This window comes from Syngnathus typhle, linkage group LG7 (assembly GCF_033458585.1).
Source record: "Syngnathus typhle isolate RoL2023-S1 ecotype Sweden linkage group LG7, RoL_Styp_1.0, whole genome shotgun sequence".
NCBI lineage: Eukaryota > Metazoa > Chordata > Actinopteri > Syngnathiformes > Syngnathidae > Syngnathus > Syngnathus typhle.
In genome coordinates, this window is record NC_083744.1 from 16,594,664 (window position 1) to 16,607,516 (window position 12,853).

The window sequence follows — 12,853 nt, forward strand, 5'->3', positions numbered from 1 at the left end:
CTTGCCAAAAAGGCCATTAATGCTAGTTGCGTTACGGAACACAAGCGGTACGACTTTTCTCGAGGATTGCGATCCCCAGGAGACGTTTTGTGCCTCCCTTTCAAACACTTCCCTGGTGTCTTGATAAAACCTCTCTGACGTTCTTCTGTCCAACCCAACAAAGGATTAAAGAATTACAGAACGCTTAGTAACATGAATTGTGACGCAGTCTCATGAAAATGCTAATGAGCTTTTGTTACCATGACAACCGGGATGCAGTTAGGGCGTTGTGATGAGGCGAGCTGTTTTGGGATTTTATTTTGCTGTGCAAATAAAAAGTCGATTTTCCATAACATGACCCCTTTAAATTGCGGTCGCCCCCTTTGCCATGAACTCACCGTGACCCCCAGCGGTGCCCTAAAAGTGGAATTTACACTCTGTATTTCCACTGGCCTCGTCTTTTATCCAGAGCCAGTTAAAACAGCGACAAGCGTTGGGAATCTCATCGCCCCTGAAGAAAACACCGATCCCGATAAATTTAGCTTCCACCTTCACTGTCGGCTTTCTGGAGGAAAGTCGTTTGCGCTGTGAAATATGGGAAGAGGGAGGATGTGGATGATATGCAGGAGTGCGCCAAAGTCTTAGATGTGTTGTTTTAACAACGCTATGCTAAGTAGGCAGGCTATCACTCAGGAAAGCGCCGACCTCCTGGGAAAGAGAAAAAATATCGATTTGTCATCTGTTTGTTAGCTATTTTGTGGTTCACGGAGAACGGCAAACTGATGGGCCCTACCGTTAGCATTCGTTAGCATCATTGTAGGCAAAGCATTTTGTATTATTGTGAAAATGAGAAGAAATAATGAGGATGAGATTTTTTTTGTTTTGTTTGTTTTTTCCCCCCTTTCCAACAGACCGGCCCACTTCAAGTGATCTCATATGAGGTCGGAGAGGGTTTTATTTATTTAGATTTGCTGCTAGGTTTGAAGAGTGCCAGACAACATGGCCGCAGGCACGCAACAGAATCCTCATCGCAAAAACACGGTCAGACCGTGGCAAACGACAGCGAGCTGTCAATCACAACCGCAGAGGAAGTTCTTTGGGGAAAAAAAAAAAAAAGACCTTGTGTTTAATGTTGTTGAACAGAAAGCAGCCTTTAGCAAAAACGTTAAGATCTCCTTTGAGATGTTGGCAGACTGATGTTAACCGATGTCAAAAAATCTAAAGTGCTTTTGGGTTGACTGCGAGGAATAAAAAATTGAAGAAGGTTGACATAAAATTGGGCCGCGTAGTATGAAGAAACTAAACCTATTCCAACATATTTTTCCACAAAACGTATTTTTTTTAATGAAAGATCTGGAGTGGCTGTTTTAAATATCGCGTTTCCTGATTGGGTCATTTTTTTGTGACTTAGATTTCCACCAAAACTCAAAAGATGCTTCTCACGTTCGCCGGTTTATCGTCTGTTACTCTGAGAATCCATCTTGAACATCTCTGTTATTTATCATGTTTTAAAAAACTTTGTAACCCAAGGGTGTGTTTTTCTTAAATTGTATTATCATTGACGTTCCCTAGCGTCCCGCAGACTTTCCATCTTCACATATTCCCACATTTGCGCGGCCGGGAAAAGTCTGTTTCTCCGGCAGATAGTTGGGATTCCTCCGCTCGGACATCCTTAGCCTCGGGCCGCCATTTCGTGCGCCCCCGCGACCATTCAGACTGCCGCTCAGCGGGTCGCTTGCCCTCACGAGGCCCCGATACTTAACTAACAACACTTGTTCGACTTTTTGTTTTACAAGCGCAGGACTACTTTTTTGTGTGCGTGTCATTACCATGATCGTAAAACATACACTTATCCCAGAGGACAAACTAACTATAAAAAAAAAAGACAAACTGGCAGATTATTGTGAACGTTATTAATGATTCTAAATTGCTGGCATGGCTTCTAGGAGATGACCAAGTTGTCTTTTGCTGTCAGATGCGCTCTACAGGCAGCAGTGTCAAGTCTGAAGACCATCGACGGGACGGATTCAGACTTCCTCCCGACGGGCCCGGCTGTTGCTAGGCAGATCGACTCCGCCTCGGACGGTCTTCTCAGCTTGATCCAGACGCAACTTGAGCAGATTGGCGATTTACAGCGGCAGCACATCGAGCAGCTCAGGTAGATGCTAAATAATTTGAGGGAGCATTGCCAAAGTGTTTCTTCAAAATGATGTGTCACGGTTTTTTTGGGGAAATTCAATCCATACGAGTCTAGTGGTATCGGTACTTGGTATCGGTGACTTCTCAAGAATTTTCTTCTGGTATCAGCCTGAAAAAAGTGATTCTAACATCCCTAATTATTGAGTTAGCTGCAATTCCAATCTTCACTTCCTTGTTGGCGCTGAGTAGAAACATTTCATCTGTTGTTTGTGATTTTTAGTGCCAGGAGATTTAAAAGCGATCATTTTCTAGCTGACCTTACCAGGTAATGGAGTAGCGCAGCAAGCGGCAAATAAAATGTGGTACAAAAGACAGCTTATCTTTTAAGTCCCTGTCTTGAGAGACCCGCGAGCCGGCCAGGAATGTCGGGCTACCTTCTTGTTATGTCTGATGCACAGGGTGTAGCGAGCCTTGAGACAACGTTCATCTATTTTCACAAGGCCTTCCATGTCGCCGGCCCGCGGTGCTTCTCGGACCACCAAGGCTTTAAAAACGCCGGTCAACTTTCCACCCGTCTCGGTGACCCGTCCAAATTACGACGCACAAAAGATGAAACGCGGCGTCGGCGACTCTCGCGGGTCACGCCGAGGACCGCCGTGGCTTGAGGGAGAGCCGCTAGCGTGCCTCACCCCTCACAGTTGGCCCTCGACTCCCCTCTGGCCACTGGACAATGAGCCAGTTTGTGGTCTTGCAGGGAACAGGGCCGCCATTTAACCTTTGGCCTGACCCGGTGTCACCGTAAGGCTTAGACGAGGTTGGGCGCTTTGCCCACACGCCCGTCCTGTAAAGGTGGAGGAACCATGTGGTCTGGCGGGGGTACAGTTTCACAACTTTTCCCAACAGGACGTAGGATGAAAGAGCGCCTGCAGACAATATCACTTTTACTTTTAATAGTTGGTGCACACACGACTGCTGCAAAGTGGTCCAATATGTTGGAGCGATACTTTAAAAAAATACAGTGAGGACGTGTAAACCTAGAAGGCGGAAGGAAGGTTCACTAAAAGGCTAAAAAATAGAGACCGACGGTTCCGATTCAAATTTTGATGCCCGTATCGTGAGCATCCCCCCGTACCAATCGGGAGTTATTAAATATTGTTGTTTTGACTTTGGGCTCTTATCAGTCTTCCTGTTACGACGACAACCCGATTTCATCTCGAACGATGAAACTGCTGTTGGGGGCTAAGATTCTCCCGACTTTCCACTGTACTCCTCTGAATAGTTCACCCATCACCTCTTAAGACCAGTTTTACGTGTGAACCTCCAGTGAAACAGTGTCTCATTCTCGGAGTGACCCTGGAGTGAACCAGCAGGTAAAAGAAGGAAGGTTACAGGGGTCGCATCCCTTTGGACCTCCAGACTCTTCTCCCTCTTTGTCCCACTGTGAGGGGAAGAGGCAGATCTTTGTGGAGCGGGACGTGGTCTACAGGTTATCCTAGAAGAACCCCTCAGGCTAGAGGAGCGAAAAAGGAGGGGGGGGGGGGTTCAGGAACATGCTGCTAATAGATTCATTAAGTTTTCATTGAGGTGCCTTTGTAGCCACTAAATCCCCCCAATGAAAGAGTTACTCACACACATACTCTCACTTGGAGGTCCACGGTTAAGTGTGTGGAGGCCGATGTTAGTCGTGATGAAAATGACGTCATTCGTACGTAAGTGAGACCACGCTGGAGACTAGGGGTCGCCAATGTATTCCAAAGATTCGCTGACCTGTTCTAAAAATAGATCACCAGTTAGATGCCTCTATTTTTTTTGCCATCCTTTTTTAAAATCAACCCGGTGTAAATTTGGTAACGGCCATGTTAAAGTTTTCATTTCCACTGTTTATATAATAAATCCATCATGATGGACTTTATGTTCTTATTGATGTTTCTTCATGCAGTCATGCTGAGCAAGCTTCGCACCCGCTGGACGCCATCAAAATTTCCTGCGGGCATTTAACGGAAGCTTTGCACCTGGCCGAGGAGCAGCGACGCTCCCTCGAGCATACCCACGACAGGCAAACGTCTGCCTTGGATGAAACTCAGGGTTCGCCCGTTGCCACCACAAGGTCTTTTGCGTCAGAAGATGGAGAAGGAAAAGTTGCAGACGGAGGGAGTCTTAAATCCGCGGCGGCAAGGAGCATCATGGTCCAGCACCGTGCGGCAACCATCATCCAGGTAATCATATTGGTCTAAATCTTTTAGCCACACGCTTGTCCAATTGAGGTGGTGCAGGCCTTCTTTGTCACCTTCCTCCATTTGTAGCCAATTAAGGCATTATTTAAAGATTGAAAATGAATTATTAAATGAATATTTGTCACTATTTCATTTTAAATGTAGATCACTTGTACACACGATGTTAAGGGCCTCATACTTGCCGTGTAGCCTCGTTGCGCTAATCCTCCACGTGTGCAATTCAACACTTCCTGCACATCTATTTTTCAACACATACGTATGTCAAATGAGGCCTTTGAGGTACACGTGATTGTGTGTGTGCAAATAATGGAAAAGTATTTGTTTCTAAGTTAAAAGTTTCTAAGTAGTTTCTCACGGTGACTAAAATAATTGTCATTGTTTTGAGAAATATTACGTTTAGGAATTAAAAGGTTTGCACAAGCACATTTCACAAAGCATGTGCGCGTTCATTTGTCGGGAAGGTACGTAGTGATTTATCAAATTCCAAAGAAGTGTGGTAGTCGGAGTCCCCCCCTGTTCTCACTCCAATTCCCATGGGGACGCTTGAATTTAGAGGCACACTGGAGCTCCATTTGTCTTGGAGCAACCCGAAGTCACGCAGAGTTCAGGGGGAGGAAAAAAAATTTAGGTGAATATGTTTTGTCTTTGGAATGGCCTAGCGGACGGTATTTTAGCGCTGTGAATCATGCAGCGTTTTGGGGGAGTAAAAAAAACAAAACAGTTTTGTGTGTGTTCCGCATCCAGGCGCGATGGAGAGGCCTCACCTTGAGGAGGAGGCTGGCGGCCGCACTTGCCGCCGTCACGGCCCTGCAAAGTGACGACGATGCTTTTGAGGTGGTGGACGTGGAGGAGTTTGTCCTGGATGAGGTGTGTATGAGTAAAAGACCCTCAACAAAACTATCCAATCCCACTGGCTATTAGTTATTTCAATCCCTTAATTATTTGACAAATTAATACAGCTTAACCACAAGTACGGTGGCCTTTAAGGGTCAAGGGTGCATGTGCATAGTTATTTGAATCCGTCAACAGGATTTATCACCTCCTCCCTGGTAAACATTTTGATTCTAAAATAATGTTATGCTAGATTAACATTTTATCACAGAGAATGTCGTTTTGAGTGTAAAAAGAAATTTAATTCATCGTTTTGTGATGATTTGATTCATTCTTGGACACAAACCATTGTCATTTGGAATAAATAAAAAAAACAAATAGGAGCCCTTTGCACTTTTTCTGTCCAAAAATGTTTTTGTTTTTTTTGACGATATCAAAAAGGCAATTCTGGATCAAGGCTGGACTTTATCTGAAGATGCTCCTGCGAGAAGGTTCTCAGCATCCAAACAGCAGTTGCCTAATGAGGTAAGGTTGCGCATTTGGAACAATAAAGGCCTTGATATTGATGCCCGATACTCTCACAATTCTTTTCTTGCGTCTAAGTATTCTCAACGGCGTGATTGGCTGTCCCTTTGTCATGTCTCTTATCGCCCCCTCAGGGGATTCTTTTGCAACTGTCGCTGATTGATCTTCTGGAAAAACATGCCGGCTTTTTTTTTTTCTTCTTCTTGAGGCCTGATGTCATTTTTCACATAGCTGTGTTTTCTCTGCCTTCATTTACCTCCCGTTGGATCTTTTCTTTGGCCAGCCGGCTGGCTTGTGCTGTACATCATGTGAGCCGTTTGGGTTCGGCTGAAACGGCCCAGCTGCTTTTGCGGCCGGCTGTAGTAAGAATTGTTTGCATTCTAGCTCCCCGGCTTCTACACGCAACATTCCCCGAGGCTTCTACCACCTCTGCCCACACGGAGGCATACGCAAGCCTGGGAAGTCAAAGAATGCGAGGACAAGATGGTTTCACCACACAACTCCAATAGGTAAGATGGGCAACTACTAGCTAGCAAGCTGCAATGCCAGAAGCTAACGTAGCAGTTGACATCAACACTCATCACCTCTGACCTTGGAATTGGAAATAAGAAATTCATATACTTTTAGGAAATCAACCTCTGTGGCAAGTGACTTGTCTGAGCGTTCAGAAAGAATTCTGGAGGAATGGTAAGTTGTTTCACGATGATGATTAACGTAGTGGAGTCCCACATGGTTCCATTCTCTGTCCCCTCTTGTTTGAACTTTAAATACTAAAATCTTCCATTATTTCCAGTTCCGTATGACATTTAAGATCATATAACGTTCTTTTCCTAAGACTTCATTTTATACTTATAGGGGATTTACCAACAGGCACACAGCTGAGCTGATGCTGAGGAGAGCCCAGAAGATGAAGTCCAAACGAAAACCCACAGGTGTGTTACATTTAAACTGTTCCATTTCATTTAAAAAAAAAAAAAAAAAAGTATATCCTTATTTCTTTCACAAGGGCAATATATGAGCAGGACATGGTAAGCTCAAGAAAATACAGAACTGTCTGATTTCAATATAAAAGGAGAGGAAAATAAAGTATGTCGTAATGCTCCATCCTCTGTGTATTTTGACTTGTCTTGTGGAAAAAGTTGCATAATATGTCTCCTTTTAACACTAAATGCCCCTGACGGCATTTTCTAAAAAAAAAAAAAATTTGCTTTGCTGGCCCTGTTTGTTCCTTAGTCTGCTCTTTGGCAGCAGAGCACCTTTCCAGCTCGCGTGCGCTAACGAGCCGTAACGCACAGCAGAAGCCAGACTCTGTCGCTTCTTATTGAGCTTCATTTGCGGAAAACGACAAGTCTCGTGTCGTCGTCCTCGTCTGGGTTTCGTGCGGTCCGGGGTGACGTGGCCTTGCTGCGCCGCTCTAACAGTAGTCCAACCCTTTGATCGGCATGTCATCTTGTCAACCCGCCCAACGCCGGCCAGGTCTTTGTCGAGTATAACTCGTGGTGGCAACCAGAGCAGTGCTCTCATACTTCCCAGAAGTGGTGCTGCGGTCCTCTGCTTTTTTTTTTTAGGCCTTATTTAACCTCCTTCTGCCTTTCCTCTGTAGGTCCATCGGGGCATCTGGAGGCCTGGAGAAACCAGCCACTTACAACCTATCAGCTGACAGTTCCAAACAGGCTGGCACGATGTAGCACAAGTGCTACAAGGGGTGAGACCTGGCGAGATGGGTCTTTGTGTCTCAAGCTGGGTTGGGCCAACATGTTTGCTAGTCTTTGGTGTTAAAGTAGCTCAAGACTTGAGTCTTTTACTCAAGAGATCCTGCAGAATAACCGTAACAGGCTCTGAGGAAGTTCAAGAAGAGACATTTCTCTTTTGGCCTCCTTGGCCTGCCCTGAGGTGGAGAGATGATTTGACATTGTGACATCGGCAGTCAGACTTCAGAAGGGGGAGAAGAAGCTGGGGGGGCAGAATGAGTGTGAATGGGAGGGTTCACTAAATGGTGACGCCTTTTTGCTTTCGTCTGTACAAATCTCATTTTCACTTATGATTTTTTTTAAGATAAGAATTGTCATGTGGCGGATTTATTGGCTTTGAGTTGCTATACTGAGCCAAGGCACACACTTGACATTAAAATACTCTCGTGACACACCACAAACAAAAATGTTAAACGGTAACAATGATGCTCTGGTCTCAATTTACTCACAATTTCTTCATCCCAATTTGAAATCTCGGCCTGACCGCAGAGCTATTATTCTGTTGTGCGAATGGCAACAGGTGGATCCACAGGTTAATATTCAATTCTGCCATCTAGTGGTAGAGCAGTTTATTGTTCTGCTTTTCATTATATAGCGCTGGCATAGATAGATGAACAACTTGAAAGAATAAATGTCCAACCAATTAAGCGAAATTAGATAATTTCCCGGCACGGGGGTTGGGACTCACTGCACTAAGCCACTGACGTGTCAATGAGAGGCTCCCGATGCTGTGATCCTTAACGGACCCGTGCCGACCTTCCCTGGCGCACCCCTGGCTGTGACCCGTGGAAAGCACTCCACCTTCCTCCCCCTCCTCCTCGTCCGGATCTCTCCCCCCCCCAGTGCCCGAGGCCCGAGGAGGCAGCCAAACCTGGCTCGGCCCGACACGCTCTGCCCAACAGGGGTTAACGTTTCAGGGGGTTTAGAGTCCGGGTCCTTCTGGAGGTGATTAGCCCCGAAAAGCCATGACAGATTCTTTCCAAGATATCTGACGCGGCGTGTTTATTTTATCCGGGCTTTGTGTGGATGTGCTGGACATGAGTAACCCACTTGAAACGGGTATCGGCTTACACGGAGAGACAGGGAAGAGGATGGAAGGGGCGAGCGGGAGGAGGAGGAGGGGGGCGAGCCTCAAGATGTTTTGTTGTGAAGGGAAAAAAAAACATTCCTCGGATGATTCCTGTTGTCAAGTGTGCCAGAATGGGTGACGTGGTCCCTCCACAGTGTTGCGTGTGTCCACGATTGTGTTGCCGCGGACCAAAGGCAATGTAATTGTCTCACCCCGATCGTCTCTCTGTTACTTTCGGCGGCGACGGCAATTCTGCTGCGTCCATGTTTGTGTTCCAGGAAGCTATGCAACAATTCTTCAAATCTGATGTGGAGACCGTCTCCTCGACTCTCCACATCCGTCGTTATGTAAATAAACAGCTGCGTGGAAATAGGCTTTACGCTATCATAAACAAAGCACAATTATAATCAGCCTTGACAATGCATTTATAGTTTATCGAACTGGTTTAAGGAGGGGTCCGGGCAGATGTGGGGCGGGGGAGGCGCCATGTCATTCCTTGAGTCATTCAGGCCACCCTCTGTTCCTCCTCCCGACCTCCTGATATTCCGTCTTCTCTTTGGCGCAGAGAAGAGCTCACTTAATGTGCTTAAGAGCCCCTCTTAACAGGCGTGAATCCTACGGGGGCCCCCCGCCTGATATCCTGCAGGAGTACTGGAGTGGTGTCTCGGGAGGTTTGGAGATCCGGGGGGTTGGCGGGGACGCTGGTGTGGGCTGAATTGTCTCCACGCTACTCCTTAATTGGATGTTTTTTTCCCCCCCGTTTACTCAAATTCTATCATGAGCTACCGTTAGCTCCAACACATGCTAACCCGTAAACCACAAACTTAACCAAACACTTTAACTCTAATCTCCAACCGTAACCCCTAACACTGATTTCTATAACCAACCATAAAACCAGCTAAGCACTGGTTTGCTGCCGCTTTAGCGCATAACATAGATACGACATCAACCTCAACAACGTTAACTGTGAAAAGACAAATTCATAGTTGTAGAAAGTAACTCCCGACGGCCTCATCTTTCCGGAATGGCAAGCGCGAGCATCCATTTCCGGGCCTGCTCGTGCCCCCCCCCCCCCAACCCTGAGGGGGAACATCCATCATTTGACACTTTTAGTGGTCCTCGGCAATTAACCCGCGAAAACTGCAGCCCTTTCCCTCGCTGCGCTGCGGCAAAAGTGAGCAATAAAGGCGTCATTAGTCCCCGTGACGGCCCGTCAGAATCCATTATTAGCCCACACCCGTCTACGGCCGCCCTACTGTCAGCACAACGCAAATGTTTACTCTGAATTACGGCCTTATTATGGGATTTCAACACGCCTCGTAAATCAGACCAGTTCTCCCTCGTTCCAGAAAGCTGTCGGGCTGGAGAACCACAACAGTCGGTCGGGGAAAGGGAGAGTCGCGCGTCTTTCAACAAGTGGAAATCTTTGATAACAAACACACAAAGCTCTTGAAACTAAAAGTAAACACACCAGCAGCTTTGACCACAAGAGCTTTTCACTTTTGTCTGTCTGTAGTAACTTTTTACCGTGACACACGTTTTTTTCCAAGATTGAGCACATTGGTGCCCTTTTTAAAAAAATTTTTTTATTATTTATTCTTATGAATCTTTTTTTTTTTTTCCCGCGGCCCAGTTCCCCAGTCTGAGGCGGACTTAGGGCGAGTGAGGTGGGACCAGACTCGGGAATGGCTCCGAAACCAGAACGCTTTGAGACACTCAAAAAGGTGAGCAAGAATGTGAAGAACGAAAATAGCAGGTGCTAAGTTGCATGTTCACTCCAATTGTTATTTTACGAGTACAATACTTTTCTCCTATGCCTCATCATTTAAAGAATCATGATCACATTTGTTTTACTCGCAGAATATCCTGATATCAATCATCTTTTCTGATTTCATTCTAAAACTATTTCAAATTTAAAGCTTGCTTGTCATCCTCAGCGAACATTTCTTACCGGACATCTCCACCGACGCGGTGGCCGTTGGACGACGGCGACAACTTGCAGTAAGTAAGCCCCCCCACACACACACACTTAAAATGCCTTCAACACTCATGCCAGTAATGTTGATTATGTGTGTAGCCAGTAGCGGCACGTCCGGAACATCAGCCCAGTGGACTTTGGACCAGTAACGGTTTATCTGACCAAGCCTGTGGAGCGAACAAAAACACAGTTGAGTCAAGTGAGTCATTTCATACCTACGTCGATTTCACTGTCATTGGTTGCTAGGCAGAATTATGTCCCACACAATTTGGCCTCCCTTAATACCAAAAGTAAAGCTGCATTCTGTTTTCTAGTTCTTGATATTTAATCGTTCCTGGAACCAAGGCACACCCATCGATACTCACAACTCGCTGAGAGTTCCTAGTCTGAGATGCATGGCCCTAAAAGTTTGGAATTGTTGATTAGCCCATGTAAGAGGGGCCTTGAGGTCAGTCTGGGGACATGGTGTGTTTCTCCTCCAAATAAAAAGAAAGAAAGAAAAGGTGGAGGATGACTGGGTCTTGTGTGAGGGTCCGACGGGGCTGACAAAGATGCCAGTGAGGGCAGATGAGCACATGAAAGCGTCTCAGGAAGGCGGAGTGAAGGAGAGCCCTGTCCTGCCCTGTCCCCCCTTCATCAACCCTTTAACTCGACCTAATTGGATTCTGATGATGATTTCGAAATGATTTCCACGAGGTGCGCCGACCCAGAGGAAGAAGAGTGCCTTGTCCCGCCACCGCCGCCACCGTCAAGGACAGAACGGGACGGTCAAGACAGACTTGCCTCTGTTTGCACTGAATTATGAACACGTGTGGTCAATAATTTCGATATTCGTTATGCCATTTGACTATTAACTTTAATGCAGTCAGATCTAGAACTGAGCGATGGCATCAAGGTAAACCTTTGGCGATTTTTTTTTTTGACGTCACCTTTTGTTTTGCTTCCGTTGTCATTCTTCAGCCAATAGCATGCAAACTTTAAGAGTGGCTTGTTCAGTGTCAGAGCAAGACCCCCGTCGACCGACATATCAGATCACTCGCTACACGTTCCTTGGGATGTCATTCGCAGGTCGCCCCGACTCACTTTCTAAATGGAGTGATATACTATACGCGGTGTGCCAGCTGTGCACATAGTCAAGCATGCAACGGTACCTGTTATAGGGTCCCGAGCCCCCCATGCCCCCCCGTCTTTGCCGCCTGCTTCCCCCCATGGTCTACACGTGGAATCCATCATGGCTGCCAGCATCGAAAGAACATTACTGGGATTTACAGCTATTCGCCCCTCAAAAAAAAAGGTTTATAATGGCCTATTTAGTGGTGCTATATATGATGAGTCAGCCAAGCAAATGGATATGAACACAATCGGTGCAGCAACACACGTAGACAGATATGTATTTATTATTATTATTATTATTATGTGACAATACTCGCATTGTGTGCCTTTCAGTCAGGCTCTCTTCTTTTTTTTTTGTCCGCTAGAACAAGACATTACAGCTGCATGGAGGAAGGAGGAGCGCATTTCATTTCGGGATGAGCCCGTGTGTCGAAGCAGTGGCTGGGGTGGCGGGAAGAAGAGACACAAAGTAAAACACTGACACATTTTTGGGAAAAAAAAAAGAACAAGTAGCAAAGCTACACGAGCCAAGGAGCTAAGCTCGACACACTACACTTAAGCCCAAACATAAACAAGCACTTACTTAAAATATTGCAGGCTAAATAAGCACTTTTCACACAACGCAGTTGGGATCGTGACAGGACTTTTGCTCACCTGCCGGTTCGTCTTTATTAAGCTTGGACAAAGTCCACTTTTGAATCCTGATGTGTTTTGTTAAGTTGAAGCACTTATGCTAGGTTAGCTTTCTTTTTGCACTTCTTAAGGAAAAGTTAGTTGTAGAAGAATCAATAAGTCAAACATTGTCTGACAATGACATTTGAAGTGAGCTCAAATTTGGAATCTTTCAAAAAGGGACCAAAAAAATGGAGCACAGCTTCAAGCCAAAATGGCCGACTTTGCTCACTCGCCGGCGGAGAAGCACAGTGGAGATTAGATGAATTGCCGTAAAACCGAAAACTCTTCACAAAAAGGCACTTTTTGTGAGCTATTGTGGATTATTCACCTCATTATTTAATTAGACAGTACATGTCAAGTCAAATAAAACCGCCAGCAAACGAGATTCCAAAATGGAAGGTTAGCATTTCTTTCCGCTCTCGCTGAGCAAAATGAACTCGACGAGGAATGCGCCACCGCGACGAAGCCAGAGAAACCCAAACCCACGTCGAGGGGGATAACGCGGCGCTCGCAGAAAGCGTGGGTAAAATGTCCCAGCTAATTGGTTCCTCTAACAAGA

At 45.9% G+C, this 12,853-nt stretch overlaps 1 protein-coding gene across 4 annotated transcripts in view; it reads left to right on the forward strand.

The window, feature by feature from the left end:
* Positions 1-12,136, forward strand: part of lrriq1 (leucine-rich repeats and IQ motif containing 1) — a 24,790-nt gene extending 12,654 nt beyond the window's left edge. For 3 of the 4 annotated variants that reach the window (XM_061284156.1, XM_061284157.1, XM_061284158.1), the window contains 12 exons: positions 1,955-2,137; positions 4,058-4,334; positions 5,097-5,219; positions 5,625-5,708; positions 6,093-6,217; positions 6,336-6,395; positions 6,564-6,640; positions 7,312-7,413; positions 10,162-10,252; positions 10,466-10,529; positions 10,606-10,705; positions 11,985-12,136. In XM_061284156.1, the coding sequence (XP_061140140.1) occupies positions 1,955-2,137; positions 4,058-4,334; positions 5,097-5,219; positions 5,625-5,708; positions 6,093-6,217; positions 6,336-6,395; positions 6,564-6,640; positions 7,312-7,413; positions 10,162-10,252; positions 10,466-10,529; positions 10,606-10,705; positions 11,985-12,100 (1,402 nt within the window). In that variant the 3' untranslated portion in view covers positions 12,101-12,136. The remainder of the gene's footprint in view (positions 1-1,954; positions 2,138-4,057; positions 4,335-5,096; positions 5,220-5,624; positions 5,709-6,092; positions 6,218-6,335; positions 6,396-6,563; positions 6,641-7,311; positions 7,414-10,161; positions 10,253-10,465; positions 10,530-10,605; positions 10,706-11,984) is intronic. The other variant, XM_061284159.1, reaches the window with a different exon arrangement.
* Positions 12,137-12,853: the final 717 nt, after the last annotated feature.